This window comes from Cygnus olor, chromosome 16 (genome assembly GCF_009769625.2).
Source record: "Cygnus olor isolate bCygOlo1 chromosome 16, bCygOlo1.pri.v2, whole genome shotgun sequence".
NCBI lineage: Eukaryota > Metazoa > Chordata > Aves > Anseriformes > Anatidae > Cygnus > Cygnus olor.
In genome coordinates this window covers 14,341,579-14,359,904 of record NC_049184.1, presented here as the reverse complement: position 1 = coordinate 14,359,904, position 18,326 = coordinate 14,341,579, and the positions used below count along the sequence as shown (strand labels likewise).

At 67.2% G+C, this 18,326-nt stretch overlaps 1 protein-coding gene across 4 annotated transcripts; it reads right to left on the bottom strand.

Moving 5' to 3' along the window:
• Nucleotides 1-1,179: 1,179 nt before the first annotated feature.
• On the bottom strand, nucleotides 1,180-17,799 carry RGS19 (regulator of G protein signaling 19). 4 transcript variants are annotated; one of them, XM_040575777.1, is made up of 6 exons: nucleotides 17,718-17,799; nucleotides 6,286-6,431; nucleotides 5,746-5,882; nucleotides 3,513-3,587; nucleotides 2,558-2,792; nucleotides 1,180-1,840 (listed from the first exon to the last, which is right to left on the bottom strand). In XM_040575777.1, exons 3-6 carry the CDS (start codon nucleotides 5,844-5,846, stop codon nucleotides 1,652-1,654), a joined length of 600 nt encoding a protein of 199 aa, XP_040431711.1. In that variant the 5' UTR covers nucleotides 5,847-5,882; nucleotides 6,286-6,431; nucleotides 17,718-17,799; the 3' UTR covers nucleotides 1,180-1,651. The 4 variants fall into 4 exon arrangements, with proteins under 4 accessions (XP_040431711.1, XP_040431713.1, XP_040431710.1 ...); XM_040575779.1 differs by lacking the exon at nucleotides 17,718-17,799 and adding an exon at nucleotides 8,959-9,242; XM_040575776.1 differs by lacking the exon at nucleotides 17,718-17,799 and adding an exon at nucleotides 8,751-8,906.
• Nucleotides 17,800-18,326: the final 527 nt, after the last annotated feature.

Sequence of the window (18,326 nt, the reverse complement as noted above, 5' to 3'; positions counted from 1 at the left end):
AACGAACTATCCCTGGTCTCTCTCAAAAATACATTTGCCTGAACTGCATTTCCAGCTTGGCACACAGAACCAAGTTTACTGACATGAATTTCCACACAGTCACACCACTAGGAAGGAAGGAAACAAAAAAAAAAAAACAAAAAAAAAAGCTGGGAATTTTTTTGTTTGCTTGAAGAATATCTTCAAGAAAAAGAAGTGCTTTTTTTTTTTTTTTTTTTTTTTTTTTGAAAGGGCTGAAGAGAGAAAAGGGAGGGGGATGAACATGGAGCCCTGGGGCTCTTCTTGGCCGGGAGGAGCCAGGGCTGTCGTGGCGTGACTCCCCGAAGGGCTCGCGGGTCCGTGGCCAGCCGGGGCTGCGGCGCTGGCTTCGGTTCAGCGTGGAGGGCAGAAACGTCGCGGTGCTGGGAGCCGGGGCTCCAGTAAACAACTCCTCATGCCGTACAGAAATACACAGATCTTACATATCTTCCCCGTGACATTTCCCATCGCACGTGGAGCCCTGCCTGGCCGCTGCTGCGTGCCCAGCGCCAAGCTCCTCCCGCGGGACGAGGGCAGACCCCCGTTTGTTGTGCTGGGGGAGGCGCGGGATGGGCAGAGCCTTCGTGTTTGGGGTCCTCGTGCCTGCGGGTTTCTGCAGGAGGGCAAATTCACCCGCAGCCCGCACGCATCTTGGCCCTGGGCTCGCTGAAGCGAGGACGTGGGGTGCTGAGGGCTTGGGGTGACGTGGGCGAGCCCCGGTGCTGGGGTGTTGGATGGGGACGGGCTGGCAGAGGGGGCAGCTCCGGGACACCCCCTCCTCACGCTTTGAGTGCATCCTTGGGGCCAAATCCCTACTGCTGGGGCCCTTCTGGAGGCTGAGCCCCTCAGGCTGCCTCCCTCTGCCCCCTCGGAGCGGCTCTCCCCCAGCAGGACGTGGGACGTGGTCCTCTCCTGTCCCCACTCCAGCCCTGGGATGTCCCCCAGACCTTTTGGGGGACACAAACGGGCTGCAGGACTGCTCCCCCCCCCCGTCGGCCACTTCAAACAGACGGAGCGATGTAAACCTGACAAGTTTTTATATGTACACAGACGTTTGTCAAACCCCCCTCCCGCCCCTCGAGACGACCCCCCCCCCCGTAAAAGCCAACGAAAAAAGCATTTAAAATAAAAAGATTAAAAAAACAAACAAACAACGATTGACCTTCCCCCCCCCCCCCAAACCCCCCCAAGGAAAAAAAAACCAAAAACAGTCCCCAAATGGGTCTCAGGTGGGAAACGGGGATGTGCTGTGTCCCCAGGTGCGGTGGAGAGGGGATAAAGTGACCTCTTCAAAACGGGGTGCGGGGGGAGACGGGGGGGGGGGGGGGCGGCGAGCCCCGGGCGCTCCCCAGCTCGCTCCGGCCGGCGGCGGGGACGGGGCAGGGTTCAGTAGTACGGAGCCACCCCGGGCTGCGGTGCCACCAGCCCCGGGGACAATCCTGGAGGGTGGCCCTGGGGGGGGCCAGCGCTGCCCGGCGGCCCAGAAACCGGCCTGAGGGTTCGTAGGTAAAAAGCTAAAAACTCGGGGGGCTGGAGGGGGCTGGCGGGGGGGGGGGGGGGTGAGGACGGGCCGTGTGTCCCCCTCCCCGGGTGCCGCGTCCCCGCTGGGCGTCCCCGTGGCCGGCGGGTGCCCTTAGGACTCCGAGGAGGAGCGGGAGACGCTCTGGAGCAGCGATTTGTATATGGCAGAGTTCAGGAAGCGAGGGTAGGAGTCTCTGTGCATGAGCGTGTAGATCTGGAGCTGCGCGTCGTCGAAGGTGTGCGAGGACGGCTCCTGCATCTTGCGGTTGATGACCTCCCGCACCCGCGAGTCCAGGCTCACCTGGGCGGCACGGAGAGAAATCGGGGTTGGGGCTGGGGGGAGCCCAGCGCCGAGCCCTCCCGGCCCCGACACCCACCCCTGGGCAAAAGCCTCGCGGGACAGTGCCAAATGCTGGCCCCGTGGCTCCGAGGGGAGGAACTGGGGACCGCCCCGGTGCCACGCACAAACGGGGCACCGCGGCGTGCCGGCAGGCCTGCTCCATCCCTGGCAAGGGGCTGGGGAAAGGGTTTCAAATGGGCTCGCACGGGGCTGGTTTGTTGGTTTTTTTTTTGGGGGGGGGGGGGGTGGAGGGGGGGGTGCTGTCGCCCTGTCCCCTCGCTGGGCGCAGGGCTGCGGCTCGGGGTGTCCCCACCCGGGGATGCTGCAGCATCTCCTCGGCCCGCTGGTGCCCTCGTGAGGTTTCGGCCCCGCAGCACAGCCCTGCTGAGCCACGGCCCAGCGCTGCGAGGAGCTTGGGGATGGGGATGGGGATGGGGATGGGGATTGGGACGCTGCTGTGCACGAGCAAGGGGCAAAGCCTTCACCCTGTGCTGTCCCGGGGGGGTTGGCACGATCCCTCCGCATCCCTGCTCTCCTCCAGCTGAGCCAGGGTCCCCAGCGTGTCCCCGACACCCCAAACAGCCACGTGGGTGCCCTTTCCCTAACAAACCACCCCCAAAGCCTCACTTTCGGCCCGCGCGACCCCTGCCCGAGCTCAGGAGGGGCCCTGCCCCCTACCTCCTTGGGCGAGAGGATGGAGATGTAGTCCTCGTAGATCATCCTGGCCTTCTCGTCGATGGTGTGTTTGTTGCACTCGGTTTTGAGCTCCTCGCACGCCAGCCAGAAGAGCATGTTCTCCTCGCTGTACTCAGTCCGCAAGAACTCCCGGAAGACGTTGCGGCCCGCCGGGCTCTTCATCAGCTTGTCGAAGGACTGTGCCCAGCCCCGCACCTCCTCGGGCGTGGGTTTGGCGCTGCGGGGTCGCCGGGGGCGGGGGAGGCAAGGGGAAAGGGTTACCGCAGGACCGGGACACGGGATGGGACGGGAGGGCTGTGGATTCCCCACTGCATCCCCACCCGTGACTCCGTGCACATCCCCTAGAACAGGGATGGTCCCAGGACCGCCCCCCCCCCCCCCCCCCGAGCCATCCCAAATGCACCCCCTGAGCTCCTGCTCAGGCTCTGCTCATTGCGGAGCTCCCGGAGGTCCCCAGAAGCACTCACGGGGTTTGTCCTGCCTCTGTTCGGCCAGGCCGGACCCCGGGCTTGGTTTAAACCGAATTTCCCCAAATGAGACCCGTTTTGCTGCCGGCCTTGCACAAAGACAGGAGGGAGCACAGCCCCTGCCCGTGCCGAGCTGCGCTGCGGGCAGGGCGAGGAGGCAGGGCTGCTCCCCGCAAACAACCCTCGCTACAGCAAGGCAGGGGCAATAATTGGTGCTGGCTAATTAAGACACCTGACCCCCGGCAACGCCGCGCCTGGTGCTGCACAGAGCACCCGTGGGTGGGCTGTGTGCGGGGGGGGTCCGTCCCGTGCCCGAGGGAGCAGACGTTTGGTGCTGGCACCCCGGTCCCGCTCCCCGTGGGTGCCGCAGGAGGCTCGGCGCGTGGTTCCCCGTGCCGTGCCACGCCAAGCTGTGCTGTGCCATGCCAAGCCATGCCGTGCCATGCCCCCGGCGCTGCCCCTGCACTCACCACGCTTCACAGTTTGGGATGGTCTCCAGTTTGGTCTCCCGAGACGCCCTCCATGCTCGCTCCCGGTCCTCGTTCCTAACGGGGAGACGGAAAGGTAGAAACGGGCGGCAGGGGCCGGGGCTGCTGCCCCCACCCCATCCCCGGTAACTCCTGGCTGACAAATTTCCTCCGTGGGCACCCACATCCCGCACCCCCGGCTCTCCCCCGGGTGCAGCAGCACCCTGCCCGCGCCCAGCACCCCGTCTCCCTTCTTGTGCAACTTCACCCCGGTCGTGCAATGGTGTTTCCTGCGCTCGGGGCGCCGCTGTGCCGGGGCTGAACCGGGGCCAGCACCGGGGCTGGGCAGCAGCAGCAGCCGCAGAGGTCGGCAGCCAGGTGCAGCCGGCGTGCACCGCGCCACCCATCGCCAATAAATGGCCGCAGGATGCTGCGGGCCGGGCGCTGGGCCGGGTTATCGCCCTCTCCAGCTGCCAGCGGGTCCCGGCTCGTGCAGGAAGCGCGCGGCTGGGATAAATTTGGGAAGGCAAAGGGCTGAACCCTGCACCCTTGGTGCACCAGGGATGCCCCAACCCGGAGCCGGAGCGCACGACGGAGACACCGGGGCACCGGCGTCCCCCGCTCCCCCCGATCCTCGCCCCCACGGTGCAAGAGGAAAGCGGCCTCCAGCCAACTTCCCCCCGGGGCCCGCGAATTTCGGAGCCCGGCGCCAACCACAGCGCTTCCTGCTTGCGACACTGCCCCTCGGCGCTCGCACACCATCGGCCCTGCAAACTTCTTCCCCCCGGCAGCGGGCGGGTGGGCGAAGCCGCCGCGCGGTGGCTGCGGCTGCGGGCACGTCCCTGCCCACGCTGTCCCCAAAGGGTTTGTCACCCGGCCCTGCCGAGCCCGGGGATGGCTCGCGCCGGTCCTCGCTCGCTTTCTGCGAGGCTTTTCTGTCCCGCCTCTGCTCGTGAGCTCTTGCAGACACCGAGGAGGGAGGCAGGGAGGTGGCACGCTGCCCGTGCCCGAGTGTCGCCGAGCCTGGGGCTGGCTGCGAGGGGAGCTGCTCTGGGGCCTCGCTGCGTTGCAAATTGGAGGAAACGAAGCTGGTGAGGAGATGGGGCCCCAAGGACACAGCAGAGGCTTGCGGGGCCACGGTGTGGCAGTGCTGCGGAGGCGCCGGGGGTTTGCAGAGGACTGCCACACCAGCGCTGGGGTGTGCCGTGGGGCTGCCCGGCGCTCAGCTCCGGGTCTGGATGCTCTCAGTGGCCGCAAAGCCTGAAGCTGCCGCGAAGTCATCAGGGATCTCAGTGGGCTGACGCGGAGGACGGAGAAGAGCAGACGGGCTCCCCAAAATCCGGTCATCCAGCGACAAAAGGGAGCCGGGAATCCTCAGAGAGGAGGGGAGGCGCAGCCGAAGGCGAGCAGCTGGTGGTGGCCTGGCTTCGGGCAGCACCGGGGCCCAGCTCTGCACGGCACCACGCACAGAGGTCCCTCTGCCCGGCCGTGAGACCTGCCCAGAGCAGCCGGGTGCCCTGGGGGGGGGGGGCCAGGTTTGGGATGAAGCAGGAGGGCAGCGGGGCCCAGCTCCTCGCTCTGCTGCCGCCTGCTTCCCACGCGCAGCCCGGCCGGGGCCTTCCAGCCCCAGCAGCGCCCTTAATGCAGCGCAGGACGAGGGTTCCCGATGCTGCTTTCCGCTCGAGATATTTTAAAAGCCTTGGCTGAAGGGAAGGAGTCGTGGTGCGCCGAGGCCTGGCTCCGCAGCGCGAGCTCCCCGGGCTCTGCGCAGAGGCGAGCGACGTGTGCTCCCCGCAACAGCCCCGCGGATTTCCCGGTCCCCTCCAGGTACAAACACCGCCTACAAACCCTGTGCACATCCTTTCTGGTCGCAGCACCCGCTCGGCTTTCAGCTGCCAGCCGAACACGAGCACACAAACATCCCGGAGGTGAGAGGGGCTGGCTCCATCCCGGCCGCGCTCCCGCACCCGCTGCCCAGGGGGCTGCGACCAAAAGGCTGCTGAGCACCCCGGGGTGGGGGCTGCTATGGGAACCTGTCCCCCCCCTGTGATCCTGTCCCCCATATCCCGCGCACCTCCTTGGGCAGGGGCCGCACCCAAGCCCTTGGTGCTGCACAAACCACGGAGGACCAGGAGCGACCCCCTCGCACCTCCCGCGCGCACGGCCAGGCCGCCGCCGTCGCGTTTCGGACCACGGGGGGGGCGCGGCGGGCGGGGATGGGGTGGGGGGGACGTACCACGAGCAACTGCAGCAGCAGCACCAGCAGAAGCAGCAGGCGTTGGGGCGGTGGTTGCTGGCGGGTTGCACCGTTGTCGGAGAAGTCTCATGCCGGGACATCGGAAGGGGTGTCTCTGCGGACGCGGGTCCTGCGTACTGGAAGGCAGAGGAGGGCGCGGGGCGGGTGAGCGAGCTGCGGGCAGGATGCCGGCACCAGCTTCCCCCAGCCCAAAAAGCAGCTTTTGGGCCCGCGCTGTGGGCAGCGACACCTTGGAGCTCAAACGCATCCGAGGGGCAGCCCCAGGGCAGCTCCCCGCTGCAAGCAGGAGGCCCCAAACCCTCTGCTCATGGGCAAACCGCTGTCCCCAGCGCTCCCACCAAGCACTGTGAAGGCTCGGGCTCTTCCTCCCCGTACGAACACGGAGGTGAACGCGGGACCCCAGCATCGTGACTTATATTTTGGGCTCCCCCTTGCCATCCCAGCCGTCAGCCAGCCCCGAGCCTTCGCCCCTGCCGTCCCGTCCCCCCACCCCCACCCCAGCCCCGGTCTCCGTCTCACCTGCGTCCCAGCCTCATACACGGTGGACGTGGGGGGGTCGTGCTGCGGGGGCCCTTCTGCTGCTCGCCGCTCCTCCCAGGCTGTGGGTCGTGACCCGTGGCGCCGACACAGCCCCGCTAGCGTCCCTGCAGCCTCCTGGATGGAGCCTGCGGGAAGCGAGGGGGGGGGCACCGCGTTACCCCCGCGGCGAGCGCCGATCCTGCCGGGGAGCAGCTCGGGCAGGGCTGCTCCATGCTGGGAAGGGCCCGTCGCAGGCTGCGGGCTGGGGCACGGCAGGCAGGCAGAAACGGTGCGAGAAAAGGAAGTGAAAAGGAAAGGAGGAGGGGAAAGCAAGGCAGCGGGCGCTCCGGCTGCCCCATGCCGCGCTGCGACCCCCTCTCGTGCGTTGCTGGCAGGGTGACGGCAGCTGCGCCCTGCCGGGCACCCATGGGTGCGGGGCTCCTGGGGGCTGCTCTGGGCTGGCCCCAGGTTCGACGCCCCCAAATCTTGGCTCTGCCCTGCTGTGTTTGGCTACACAAAGCGGGTCGGGGGTGCCGAGCCCTGCGCGCAGCAGCGGGGCCGGGCGGGGAGCGGGGTTGAGCCCTGCATGCCCCCGGCCGTGCCCCGTGCCGTGGCTGTGCCCCGGGGAGCCGCGGCCGGACCCCGGCGGCGCATTTTGGGGATGGGGAAGTCGGAGCCGCTCCGCGGCATCATGTGAGTGGAAGGAACCGGGGGGGAAGTTCTCCGAGCTCCCGGCACTAAACCAGACCCAACGGGTGCCAAGCAGTGGCCGAGCCCCGAGCTCTCCATTGCGGCTCACCCCGCACGCCTGCCCCACGGCCCCCGGCAGCCCTGGCCCGAAGCAGCCCCGACCCCACCGCCCCTTGTCCCATCACCCAGGGTCAACATCCTGCCACAGCCCCAGGTCCGGGGTGCAGGACAGGGCTGTCCCCAGGTTTTGGGGACGGGCTGAGCGGGGGGATGCTGGTGGCGGGCGCTCGGAGCCGTGCACCAAGGCTGCAAGGGCCGGGGGCTGCGGTCGCCCCCTCCCCGGGCACGGCCACCCCATGGCAGAGCCTTCAGCGAGCTCCTGGCCCCGGCCCTTGAAACCCTCCCGCTGGCTCCCCTCGCTCCCACAGGAACTAAAAAGGAGCGAGGCTGTGTTTCTCTCCCAATTGTCCCTATTTATAGACCCGAGTGCTGGCAGGACGGCTGTGACCTTGTCACCCGGCTCGGCAGCGGGCTCTGCGCCCTCAGACAGGCGCTGCTGTCAGGTGCATTTAAAAATCCTCGTTTGTTTTTTTTTTTTTTTCCCCTTTGCTTTGCTTCTCCCAGACCGAGGCCCCCTTCGCTCCCACCAGCCGCTCTCCCCCCTGCCCGCAGGCAGCAAAATCCCACAGCAAACCGGCAGGGACTGGGGGTGCGAATTACAGCAACGGGGCTGCGGGAACGGGGCAAACGCGGGGGAAAGCTGGGTGCTGGGAACACCCTGCTGCAGGCGGCCCCGGGGCAAAGAGCAGGAGGCCGTGGGGTGGCCGAGGGCTGGGGACAGGGGGACGGGGCCGCAGGGATGGGGCCAGGGGTGCCGGCGGATCAGGAAGCGGGGCCGCGCGGTGCGAGAGCCTACGGGCGCCGGAGGGGAGGCGCGGGTGCGCACGAGGCTGCGAAAAGAGGAAGGCGGACGAAAAAGGGGACGTTTCCCAAGCAGAGGCGAGAGACGCCCCGACAGCCACCCTCGTCCCCACCCAGGCAGCTCCCCGAGCTCCCTGGGGGCTTCGCCGGTGCTGCCCCTTGCCCGGTGAGGCAGCCGCGGCACCCGGCCTCGGGGTCCCTGCGTGCTGGGTGTCTCCAAACCGTGGCATCTTGTGCCCCCATGACTTCCTCGCTGAGCCCAGTGCCGCCCCGCAGCTCTCCCCATCCCAACGCAGAGCGTGACGAGGACGGGGCCGTGCCGCCCCGGTGCCTTTCACCGCTCCAAGCCCCCATTCGGCTGCGCATGCTGGAAGCTACCCAAAATCGCTTTGGAAGGGAAAAGTCCCCTTCCCCAGCCTGGCTGCCTCCTTACGGGGGCCGCCATGGTGTCAGCTCGGCCCCCAGGCACCATGTGCACTGCTGGCCCTGGGTGAAGGCACCAAAATCGCCCCGCACCGGCTGCAAGAGGCCCCGCGCACCCTGACACCGCGCAGCAAAGCCACGGCGAGCGCTGACCCAAGCGATGGGGGTGATGCCCCCGCACGCACCCCGTGCTCCCCGAGCTGGGCACGGTGCCTGGAGCCACCCTGGCAGCGCCGGGGCATCCTCCTCCTCCTCCTCCTCCTCCTCCTCCTCCGGCCACAAATCGGGGCACAACCGAGCGCCGCGCCCCGCGCCCGCCCCGGCCCCGCCTCGCCGAGCCCCCCTGCACCCACCCGGCCCCCGTCGGGACGTCCCAGGGGCAGCCCCAGCGTCCCCAAGGGGCCACCACAGCAGCGCATCCGTCCGCGTACCTGCGCTCCGGCCATCGCCACGCCGCCGCCGGCACCCGGCTGGGCTCGGCCCGGCAGCCTCAGCGGGAGCGCGGCATCGCCCGGCTCGGCGGGCAGGGAGACGGGAGAGAAAAGAAGAAAGTAAGAGAAAAGAAAAGAAGCCGAACACATCCTCTCACAGGAAAGGGAGTGGTAAGGGAAGTGGCAAACTCAAACGAAGAGTTCAGACCTTTTTTGGGAAAGCCCCGCCAAGGCCCGGCTGCTCGCCCCGCCGCTGCTCCGCGCCGGCCAAGAGCCGCGGGCGCCCGCTCGGGTGGCACGGGAGGGCAGCGCCACGGGCACCGGGCAGCCCGGGGGCACGAGGAGCCTTGGTGGCGGCGGCGGCGGGGCCGTGCTTTCTTCCTGCTTCCTCCCCTCGGCTGCCTCCTGCCGATGCCGTAAGCGTGAGAGCAGCGTGGGGACAGGGCTGTCCCGGCGGTGCCGGGAGCCCATCGCGGTGCCGGGCGTTTTGGGCATGGTGGGGACGGTCAGGGCGCGCCGGCGGTGGAGCAGCCCCGCAGCCGAGGAAGCGGCCACCACGAGGATCCGAGTGATCCTAAGTGACGCGAGGATCCGTCCCGAGCACTTCGAAGAGCCCGTGGTTTCCACCGCGCCGCGCCCCAGGGTTTTTCGGGTCTCCGGAGCCTCCCAGGGCTCTGCCCGCGGGGCGAGGAATTCGGCGGCGGGCGAGCGGGGCCGGTGAGTCCGGGCGGGCTGAGTCAGAGCCTCGCACGGTGCCTTCTAGCAGCATCTGCGCGGAACAGGGATGCGCCAGCCTGCTTGACATGCAGAGTAGAGCTGTACTCCCTCGGCCAAGAGTGACTCACAAACAAAGTTGTTTGGTTTTTTTTTTTTTTTTTCCTCTTTAGAAAAAAAAAAAAAAAACACGAGAGAGAAAAATCAGACGCACGACCTCAGCTTCCTTGATTGAATTTGCCCTCGGCAGCGCTGCGGGCGGAGGGGGCTCCACCCCCGGCTCCGGGTGCAGGCACCGGGCACGGCCCCGCTGCTGCCACGAGAAGAGCCAAGGGGCCGTGGCGATGGCAGCGTGCCCTGCTCGGCCACCCCAGGGCAGCTCCGAGCCCCGGCCGCAGCACGTGCCCGTTATCAGCCTGGCCCAGCGCCCTGCTCGCTGCCTCGCCTCCCCCGGGGGATGCCGGCTGTCACCTCCTCCCGACGCCGTGCACCCCAGCACCCAAAAACAAAGCGGCCGCATCGGCACCATCCCAGGGCCGAGCACGCACCGCAGCGGGGGGGAAGCCCCCTGCGAAGTCCCCCCGCATTTTAGCAGCTTTTTTTCCTGCACCTTGGCCCCACGGTGGGGTACGGCACCGGGTGGGGATGCTGCGGGGCCGGGACTCCCACCAGGCACCTGCATTTCCCACTGCGCCCAGACAGCGCCTGGGGAGCCGGAGCTGGGGCTTCGCCGCCGGGCCTCATCCTGCACCGCCTGCGGGGACCGGAGCAGCTGAGCAGCGCCGCTCTCCTGGAGGCTATCGGGGCTCCTTGGGTGGGGACGTTTCGTTTCTCCGGGCGCAGAGTGCCTCGCACCCGAAGCTCGTTTATTTTCCATGGGGTTTCCTTTTCCAGCTCCCGGACCCGCGTGGGAGCCCCCAGCACCCCCAGCTCGCTGGGCACCGCCTGGCACCGCAGGTATTTTTATTTTCCACCGCGGCGGTTGGCTTTCTGCCGAAGGAGGGAGCATCCCTTTGTATTTTAGGGGTCAAAGAGGTAAGGCCAGGCTGGACCCGCAGCCATATGAGCTCTGCTGCCTCTCCGTGCCCCAGAGGGGCTGCAAAACACCCGGAGGTCGTGCCCCCCACTGCCACCCGTGGAACCGTCCCCACGGGACGGTGCGGGGACACCGCGGGGCTCGTCCTCACCATGCCTCCCGCAGCCCTCCCAGCTTCTGGCATCCACAACCTCAGCACCTCCGACCTCTGCCAAACCTGCCAAATCCATCTGGAATCGGCCACCGGGCCCGGAGAGCCGTGGGCCAGCCCCGTGGGCAGCCCCAGAGGGTGGCAGCGGGGCCGGGACCCCCGGGACCCCCTCTCCCAGGGCTGCCCCATGGGCGCACGGCGCCGCCGAGCCCCACAGCTGCCTCCCGCCCCCGCAGCCTGCCCCAGCCACCTGCCGGCGCACAGGAAGTTTTAGGAGCTATTCTTAGACACTGTTTTCTTGTGTTTGTTTTTTTTTTTTCTCCCTTCAACAATTAGAAAAGGACTAAAAAGGCTGGGCTCGAGCCCCCGCACCGGCCTGGTGTCCTACGGGCACAGGGCAAGGCTGACCCCGGATGCTACCGGGAGGTGCCAGCGCTGCCCACGACCGCAGCAGGGCACCGGCCGGATCCGGGGACCCGTGGCCCCATGGGGACGAGGGTGGAGGTGACGCTCCCACATCTGCACCTCCCCACCGCCCTGCCCAGCGCCAGCACCGCCAGCACCCGCAGAGGCACCCGCGCACGTGGCGGAGGCGGCGGCAGCGAGCGGATGCCTCCGGGGGAGCCCGGCTGTGATTTTTCTGCCACCCGCTACGGCGGGGGAGAGGCAGGGCCTGCCGACAGGAAGGAGGAGATGCTGCACGCGGCGCTTGGTTTGTCCCAGCACCTCCCTCGTCTTTAGCACCGGGTATTTCTGCAGCGAGCACCCTCCGAGCCAAAACCCGTCGCTATTCCCCCCAAAACACCCCAGCGAACACGCCCCGAGCGGACGCGCGGCCGGCAGCCTCCCCTTCGGCCCCGGCTCCTGCACAGAAACGTGGTTAATTATTTCACGGCGTTAAAAATAGCACCCGCGACAATCAGCTGGGGGGTTTAATAAGGCAAGCCCTGACAATTATGTTTCTATTAGGAGAGGTACCGTGGCGTTGTTAAGGCAGGCTCCCGTTAAGCACTCGGTAATGAGCCATGCGAAAGGAGAAAGATCCCGGTAATCAATACCCGGCGGGGGCTAAAACGCACGGACCGAGCCCGGAGGCTCGCAGGAGAGAGGGAACGAGGGAAGGGAGGGAAGAAGCGTCGGCGTGGCCGCAGCTCCAGCCCCGGAATTGCAGCGGGAGGCGGCAGGACTGGTCGGGCACCTCGAGCAGGCAGAGCCGGGCAGGCAGCACCCGGTGCCGAGCATCCCCGGCCCCAGCGCCTGCACCGTGCACCGAGACGCCAGCATCGGTGGGAGCCGGCCATGGGTAACCACCCCCCCCGCCCCGTGAGAGGAGAGCGCGGCGAGGATCTGCTCCCGCCTGGCTTTGTCCTGCAGGAACCCAGGTGGGGTGCGGGGGGGACACCGCCCGACCCCATCCACACGCACCCGGGAGCGCGTGGCACGGCTCCGCCGGGATTCGGAGTCATCTGGGGGCTTGGGGAGTGCAAGAGAAGAAGGGGAAGAAGAGGAGGAATTGACCTTTCCGAGGAAATGAGGAACCAGGAGGAGGATAAGCCCCGGAGCGAGGTGAAAGGATGGGGAAAACCCCTGCGTGCCGGGGAGTGCTGGATCAAAGGGCTCGCTTACCGTGGCTCCGAGCGCTCGCCGATGGGCGACGTTCCCCCCAGCCCCGGGATGAGACCAAACCCCTGTTGGGAAGCTGCTGGCTGTTTCTGGGGACCCGCACCCGGTGGTTTGGGATCCTGAGCTGGCACGGGCGGGAGGTGGCTCCGGACGCACCGAGGACGCGTCCGGCCCCGCTCTCATTGATGTGGTCAGGGCAGGGCTGTGCTCAGCAGCCGCTCGCCTGGCACAGGGACCGGCCGGGGCCACGCCACCCCCATGGCCGGGGGCTCAGGGGAACACCTCCCAAATGCTGCACACGGGAGGCGTCGGCTCAGCTTGGCTGCTAGAGCCCAGCAGGCCCCTGCCCTGCGGACGCCTGCCAGCCCCTCTGCTGCCCCCATCCACGGGGCATCCCCCAGGAGAGCGTCCCGCGGGCTGACACCCCGGGCAGGGGAGATTTGGTGACCTGACTCCTTGTCCCAGCTCTGGAGCACCCCAGGGGACACAGGTGACCCCCGCACTGCCAGCACAGCGGTGATGCTCTGCCCTGCCCTGCCCTGGCCCTGCTGAGCACCGGGGAGCTCTGCGAGCGGCTCGCATCCTCCGAGAGCAGCCCCGGGGGTTATTTAAAAACCCAAACCAAAGGGGAAGAAAGGCTGCGGGGTTCGGCTCGGCCACCCCCGGGGAGGAGCTGGCAGCGGCAGAGGAAGGAAGCGCTGTCACCCTGCACGGCCCCTGCGCCACGGGGACAGCCCACGGCCGCTGCTTTCTGCGCAGGCACCTCCGGCACCGGCGCAGCCGCTGGATGCATCCTGCTCCGGCTGGGGCAGCCCGGGCACGGCGGGGTGCTCACTGCGGCTCCCTGGGCCGTGGCATCGCAGGGGTGGCCCTCGCTGGGGACCTCAGTGAGTCCCCTGGTGTGAGAGGCCACGCCGGTCCCCTTTTGGAGCCCTGGAGGCCAGGGAGGCCCAGGGGATGCTGCAGGGCTCGGCTGTGCCTGTTGGAGGACACGGGTGCTCGCCCGCCACCGCTGCCACGGCAATGCCCAGCACCAAATCCCCTCTGCCAGCCCCCTCCTCGTGAAGAAAGCCTCGCCGGGCTCACGAGCGGTGTCTTTCCCCATTTCTTCTTTGTTTTCCAAGGCTGGCACAAAGCTCTCCCTTCCTTTTCCGGGGTTGCTGCCCGCTAATGCCAATATGCGGCTGTTTGCTCTTCTCCTGCCCTTTGCACTGACATGCTGCTGGGGCATTCCTCCTCCTGCTCGAGGAAACTCCCCAAGCCCCCATCGGCTTCACGTCTGCAGGAGGGGGAGCAATGGGAAAAAACTCAAACCCTCAGCCCCAAACAGCTTTGCCGGCTCCCCGAGTCCCCTCTATATAGGGCCAGCAGCAAATTCGGCTCCGGGAGGGCTCCCGGCCGCCGGCGCCCATCCCGCCGGCCGCAGCCTCCCCTGCCTTGTGCCTGGGCGAGTGCTGACAAGCGAGGCAGGAGCGTGGAAAAGCTCCGTCCCCAAAGCGAGCGGATCCTCGCAGTCTGAGCAAGGAGCCCTCAGAAGGTCAGCTGAGAGCAGGCGAGGCTGTTTCCAAGGGTGGTTAGAGAACTGGAAGGGCGGCTTGTTCTGAAACGCTCCCATGCGTTTCCCCGCCGTCAGGAAACCCCCTTTTTTCCATGCCCGAGATGAATATTCAAGCTGAACCCCAAAGGACTTTGTAGTTCTCCTTGCTGGTGCCGCTCCGCCCTCCCCGGGGTTGTAGCCCTGCTTCCACAGACGGCCGGGGGCAGGAGGCCGTGCAGGACCAGGACGGGGGGAGGCAGAGCGACCCCTGCTTCGATGCTGAGCTCCATGGTCCTGTGCACCCAACGGAGCCGACAGCGTGGGCTGGGGGCTCTCCCCTCCCCGTGTGCCTCTGCATTCACCCGGATCCAGCAGGAGCCCAGCTTTTGCCTTCTCTTTGGTTTCACCCCAAAGCCACCAGCTGCTGGGTCCCCGGGTGCCACGCGGCACCTGGGTGGCTGCACAGGGGACGCATCCAGGCCACGGGCACGCTCGTCCCCAGCACGCACGCACAGCTGGATTGGAGGCATCTGATCCCTCCAGGAGGTTGTGGCTGTCCCGAAAAGGCTCACGGGCTGTTCGCCACAAACAACTCCACGGCTCTGCACGGCTCAGCACCACCACGGCAAGCGGGATTTGAGGCTTTCTGCGGGTCAAGCTCCCCGTGGAGCACCCCCGGCCGGCACGGAGGGCGGCCCCGGCCCCGTGGGCTGCCACGAACAGGCTCACTGCAACAGCTAAAAAGCCCAGGTGTCCCCAGCGCTGGCCGGGCCCGGTTTGCAGTGAGGGATAACGGAAGAAAACAGGGAAATTAAAACTGCTCGGGTGCCGCCTGATGATAGGGAGGGGAGCAGGAGGGACTGCAGCATTGGGTGGCACGTGGTGAAGTAGACGGGGGAAATAAATGGACTGGGCAAGCCCAGCTGTGATGGAAATGAGCTGGAAGAGGCTCACGGAGCGCTCAGCGGCTGGGGCACAGGGCGAGATGCTTGTGGGGCTGACGCCTGCACGCTGAGCTTTCTCGAGCAGGGACGGCGATGTCCCCACGGAGCTGCCAGGTCGGGGCTGTGACGGGGCTGCCGGCGGGCTCAGCACCTTCCCCTCTTGCACCACACAAGGTGTTGGTCGCCGTTCCCCTGTCTTTTCCTCCCCACACGGCTGAAAATCATTGTTGGAACAAGTTGGAGGGCAAAAAAATAACCGGTGGCGACATCCAATCTCATTTCTTCCCCCAAATTAAGAAGTAGCGATTAAATAACGTCCATAAACAACTGGCTTTAGATCCTTCCCCCCCCCTCTGAACAGCTTCTGTAATGGAAACGCACAGAGATGTGCAGAGACGAACGAGGAACTGAGTAATAGGAAGTCTCGGCGAGGCCGCGGGCACGGGGTAACCCGGAAGCGTCTGCGATCCCAGCCGAAGCCCGAAGCGCTGCGCCCCGCGGCGATGCCGCCTCTGGCACGGCCCGTCCGTGGTGGTTGCTCTGTTTTTGGGGTGCTGACTCCTGGCCGGGGGGGGTTCGGTGCAAGAAACCAGCCCGAGGAGCAGCAGGCGCTGGCGGGGAAGGCGCGGCGCAGGGTCCCCTCCGGGATGGCTGAGGAACGGAGCCAGAAGCGCGCGCGGCGATCCCACCTCCTCTGGAGCTGCCTTTCCAAAGTCATTTTCTATCCAGAGGATAAAAGCTTGAAGGAAAGGAGGAAAAGCCATGGCAGCCGCTGCCCGTTCCCTGCAGAGGTCGAGGAGCTTCTGGCCTGGATGGGTCAAAAGCGCCAGCGAGTGCCAGGGGCACGGCGCTGCTCCGCCACTCCGTACCTGGGGGTCGCCGGAGTGCAGAGAAGCGCTGTGAGCGTGGAGCTCCCTGTGCCCTTTGCATGGGCCCAGTTGAAACTCAAGATGCTGTAGCCCGAGTCGAGCCTAAAAGTGAGATTAGAACCAAAGAGAAGCAAAGACAGGAGAGGATGCACTTTGGGAGGTGGCAGAGACGTGCTACTCCTGTACCGTGGGCAGCTCAGCATTAACTACCCCGCCGAGGTATTTTTCTCCCTTGCTCTCTCTGGGTTTGAGTAGCATTATCAGATTATCTCCCTTCGGTTCCTTTTTTTGTTGTTGTTGTTTAATAACAGTATCAAAACGGGCACACAGACCCTGATTGAAATATATTCGAGTCACTAAATTCCTTCTTCTCCACTATAATCTTATGAGGTGGAGTTTGTTTAATTGCCGAAGAACACGACTGTATTTTGATTAGCGGCTTGAGTCATTTGTGGGGAAGGGCTGACGCGGAGGAGCTAAAATCCTTGTAGGGAAATCTGATGTGGCGCTCTCCCCTGGGAGACATTCTGAAATATGTGCCCACTGGGGCGACCCGTGTTCCCAACGAGCACGATATCCACCAGGACAGCAAACACCACGGGCTCGGCGCATCCGGCGCGCCACGGGACGAGCGTCTCCATCGACCGGGACGGTGGCGACGCATCCGGAGGGGAACGAACTCCCCTCGCAGCGGGGGAAATCCCTCCCACTCACTTAACACTTTTTTGTTGTTGTTGTTTAGTTTCTTAAACAAGGCCACGGATCCGTGCCAGAGCAGCCTCATGGCAGCGGCGGGGAGAGAGAGGGAGCTTCCCGGGGCAGGGCGGGGGGGGGGGGGGGAACCTCTCCGCGCCCCGCCATGTGCCGCCAGCCGCCCGCGGCGCAGCTCCGCCGGCCGCGCCTGGCCCTCTCCATCCCTCGGCCACGGGGACGCGGCGCCAAGCGGCGGCACCACCCCGCTGCCACGGCGCCCACGTGATGGGCTCGTGTTGGGCGACGGGCAGATGTCACATCCCCATGGGGGGGGACATGTCCCGGGCACCGCCGAGCCAGGTCCCCCTGCCCAGCGCTCCTCCGGCGGTGCTGGTGCTGGGGGACCCGCTGGGGACCGGAGCCCGCGGTCGCCCTGACCTCAGCCAACCTCCCCGAGCCGTGGCCCCAGCCGGCGAGGTCGGGGCTCCCCGGTGCTGCCGCTCGTAGCGGTGGGGCACAGCGCCCCTTCCGAATCAGGGACCACGCAGGGACCCGGGCGTCCTGCCCAGGATGCTCCAGCGCTGCTTTGGTGCACACCTGTGGGTGCAGCGAGGCCGGGGAGGCCTCCAAGGGCGGGGGGGGGGGGGGCGAAACCCAAGGCAAGCAGCCCCCCCCCCCTCCAAGGCTGGGCAAGCCCTGATGCAGCCGGCCCTGCGGCTGGCTGGGGGCCCCCTCCTTCCTCCTTCCTCCTCCATCCTCCTCTTCCTCGCAGGGGCCCTGCCCTCCCCCGGGGGCAATGCGGCGGGGAAGCTCCCCCCCCCCCCCCCCCCCCCCCCCTTTCGCTCGGTGCGCCGGGTCCCCACGGAGCATCCCGCTGCGGGCGGCAGCCCCCTCGGCCCCGGGGGGGGGGGGGTTTGGTGACAGCCGGACACCCGGACAGCAGGACAGATGGACGCAGGGCCAGCAGGACGCACGGCCGGCAGCCCGACCCCTCCGTCAGCCCCCAGCGCCCCGCCGTGCATGTGGCCGGGGCTGGGGAGGAGGAGGAGGAGGAGGAGGAGGAGGAGGAGGAGGAGGAGGAAGAGGAGGAGAAGGGAGGATGCACGTTAAGGGGGGAGCGCGCACGGAGGGGCGGCGTGGAGAAGGGAGGGACGGCGGGGGGGGGGGGGGGGTCACCGATTTTTGGAGCGGGGAGGCGGGGGGGGGGGGGGTCCACGGCAATACGCGAGGGAGGGGAGGGCGGCGGGCCCGTGCGCGTGTGTCCGTGCCCCCCCCCGCCCTTTTTTTTTTTTTTTTTCCAGCCTCCCCCCCCCCAAAAAAAAAAAAAAAAAAAAAAAAAAAAAAGCCCCAAGCCCAGCCCGGGGCGGGGGGGGGGGGGGGGCACGGGGGGGGGTACTCACGGGCCGGGCATCCGCGCTGCCGCCGCCCAGCAGCGCCGTCCGCTGCCGCCGCTGCCCCGCTGCCCCCGGCCGCCGCCGCTGCGCTGCCGCCGGGCTCGGCACCGGGGGTAGGGGGTGGGGGGGGTGAGGGGTGGGGGGGGGGGGGGGGGGAGAGAGGGAGAGGGAGAGGCAACGGGAGCGGAGCGGAGCCGAGCCGAGCCGAGGCACTGCGCACGCGTTTCCCGGCCCCTGCGATCGACTTCCTAAAGCGATTGCGGCTCCGGCGCTTCCTCGCGTCGAAACACAGCGGCGCGGACACGCGGGGACGGAGCGGGCGGCGGGCGGCGGTGCTCGGGGCTGGGTTCTGCTCCCCACCGGTGCCCGGGGGGGGTGGTGGGTGGGGTACTGGGCGTGCAGGCGGTCCCGGCAGCTAGCACCCAGCACCCAGCTCCCAGTACGCACCAGTGCGCGGCGGCAGCGGTGTGCACCCGTGCTGGTGTCCCGCACGTGCGGCCGGGCTGGGGTCCTGCACCGGTATCGTGGACCCGGTACCCTGCGCCAGCACCCAGCAGCGCACACCCAGTGCTGGTGGCCTGAGCCAGCACACGGTGCTGGGACCCTGCACCGGTA

Coding starts and splice junctions, on each gene's coding strand:
- RGS19 (XM_040575777.1), bottom strand. CDS start 5,846: ATGTCCCGGCATGAGACTTCTCCGACAACGGTGCAACCCGCCAGCAAC. Junction 3,588..5,745: donor TGCTGCTGCAGTTGCTCGTG/GTACGTCCCCCC, acceptor TCTCCCCGTTAG/GAACGAGGACCGGGAGCGAG. Junction 2,793..3,512: donor ATCCCAAACTGTGAAGCGTG/GTGAGTGCAGGG, acceptor GCGACCCCGCAG/CGCCAAACCCACGCCCGAGG.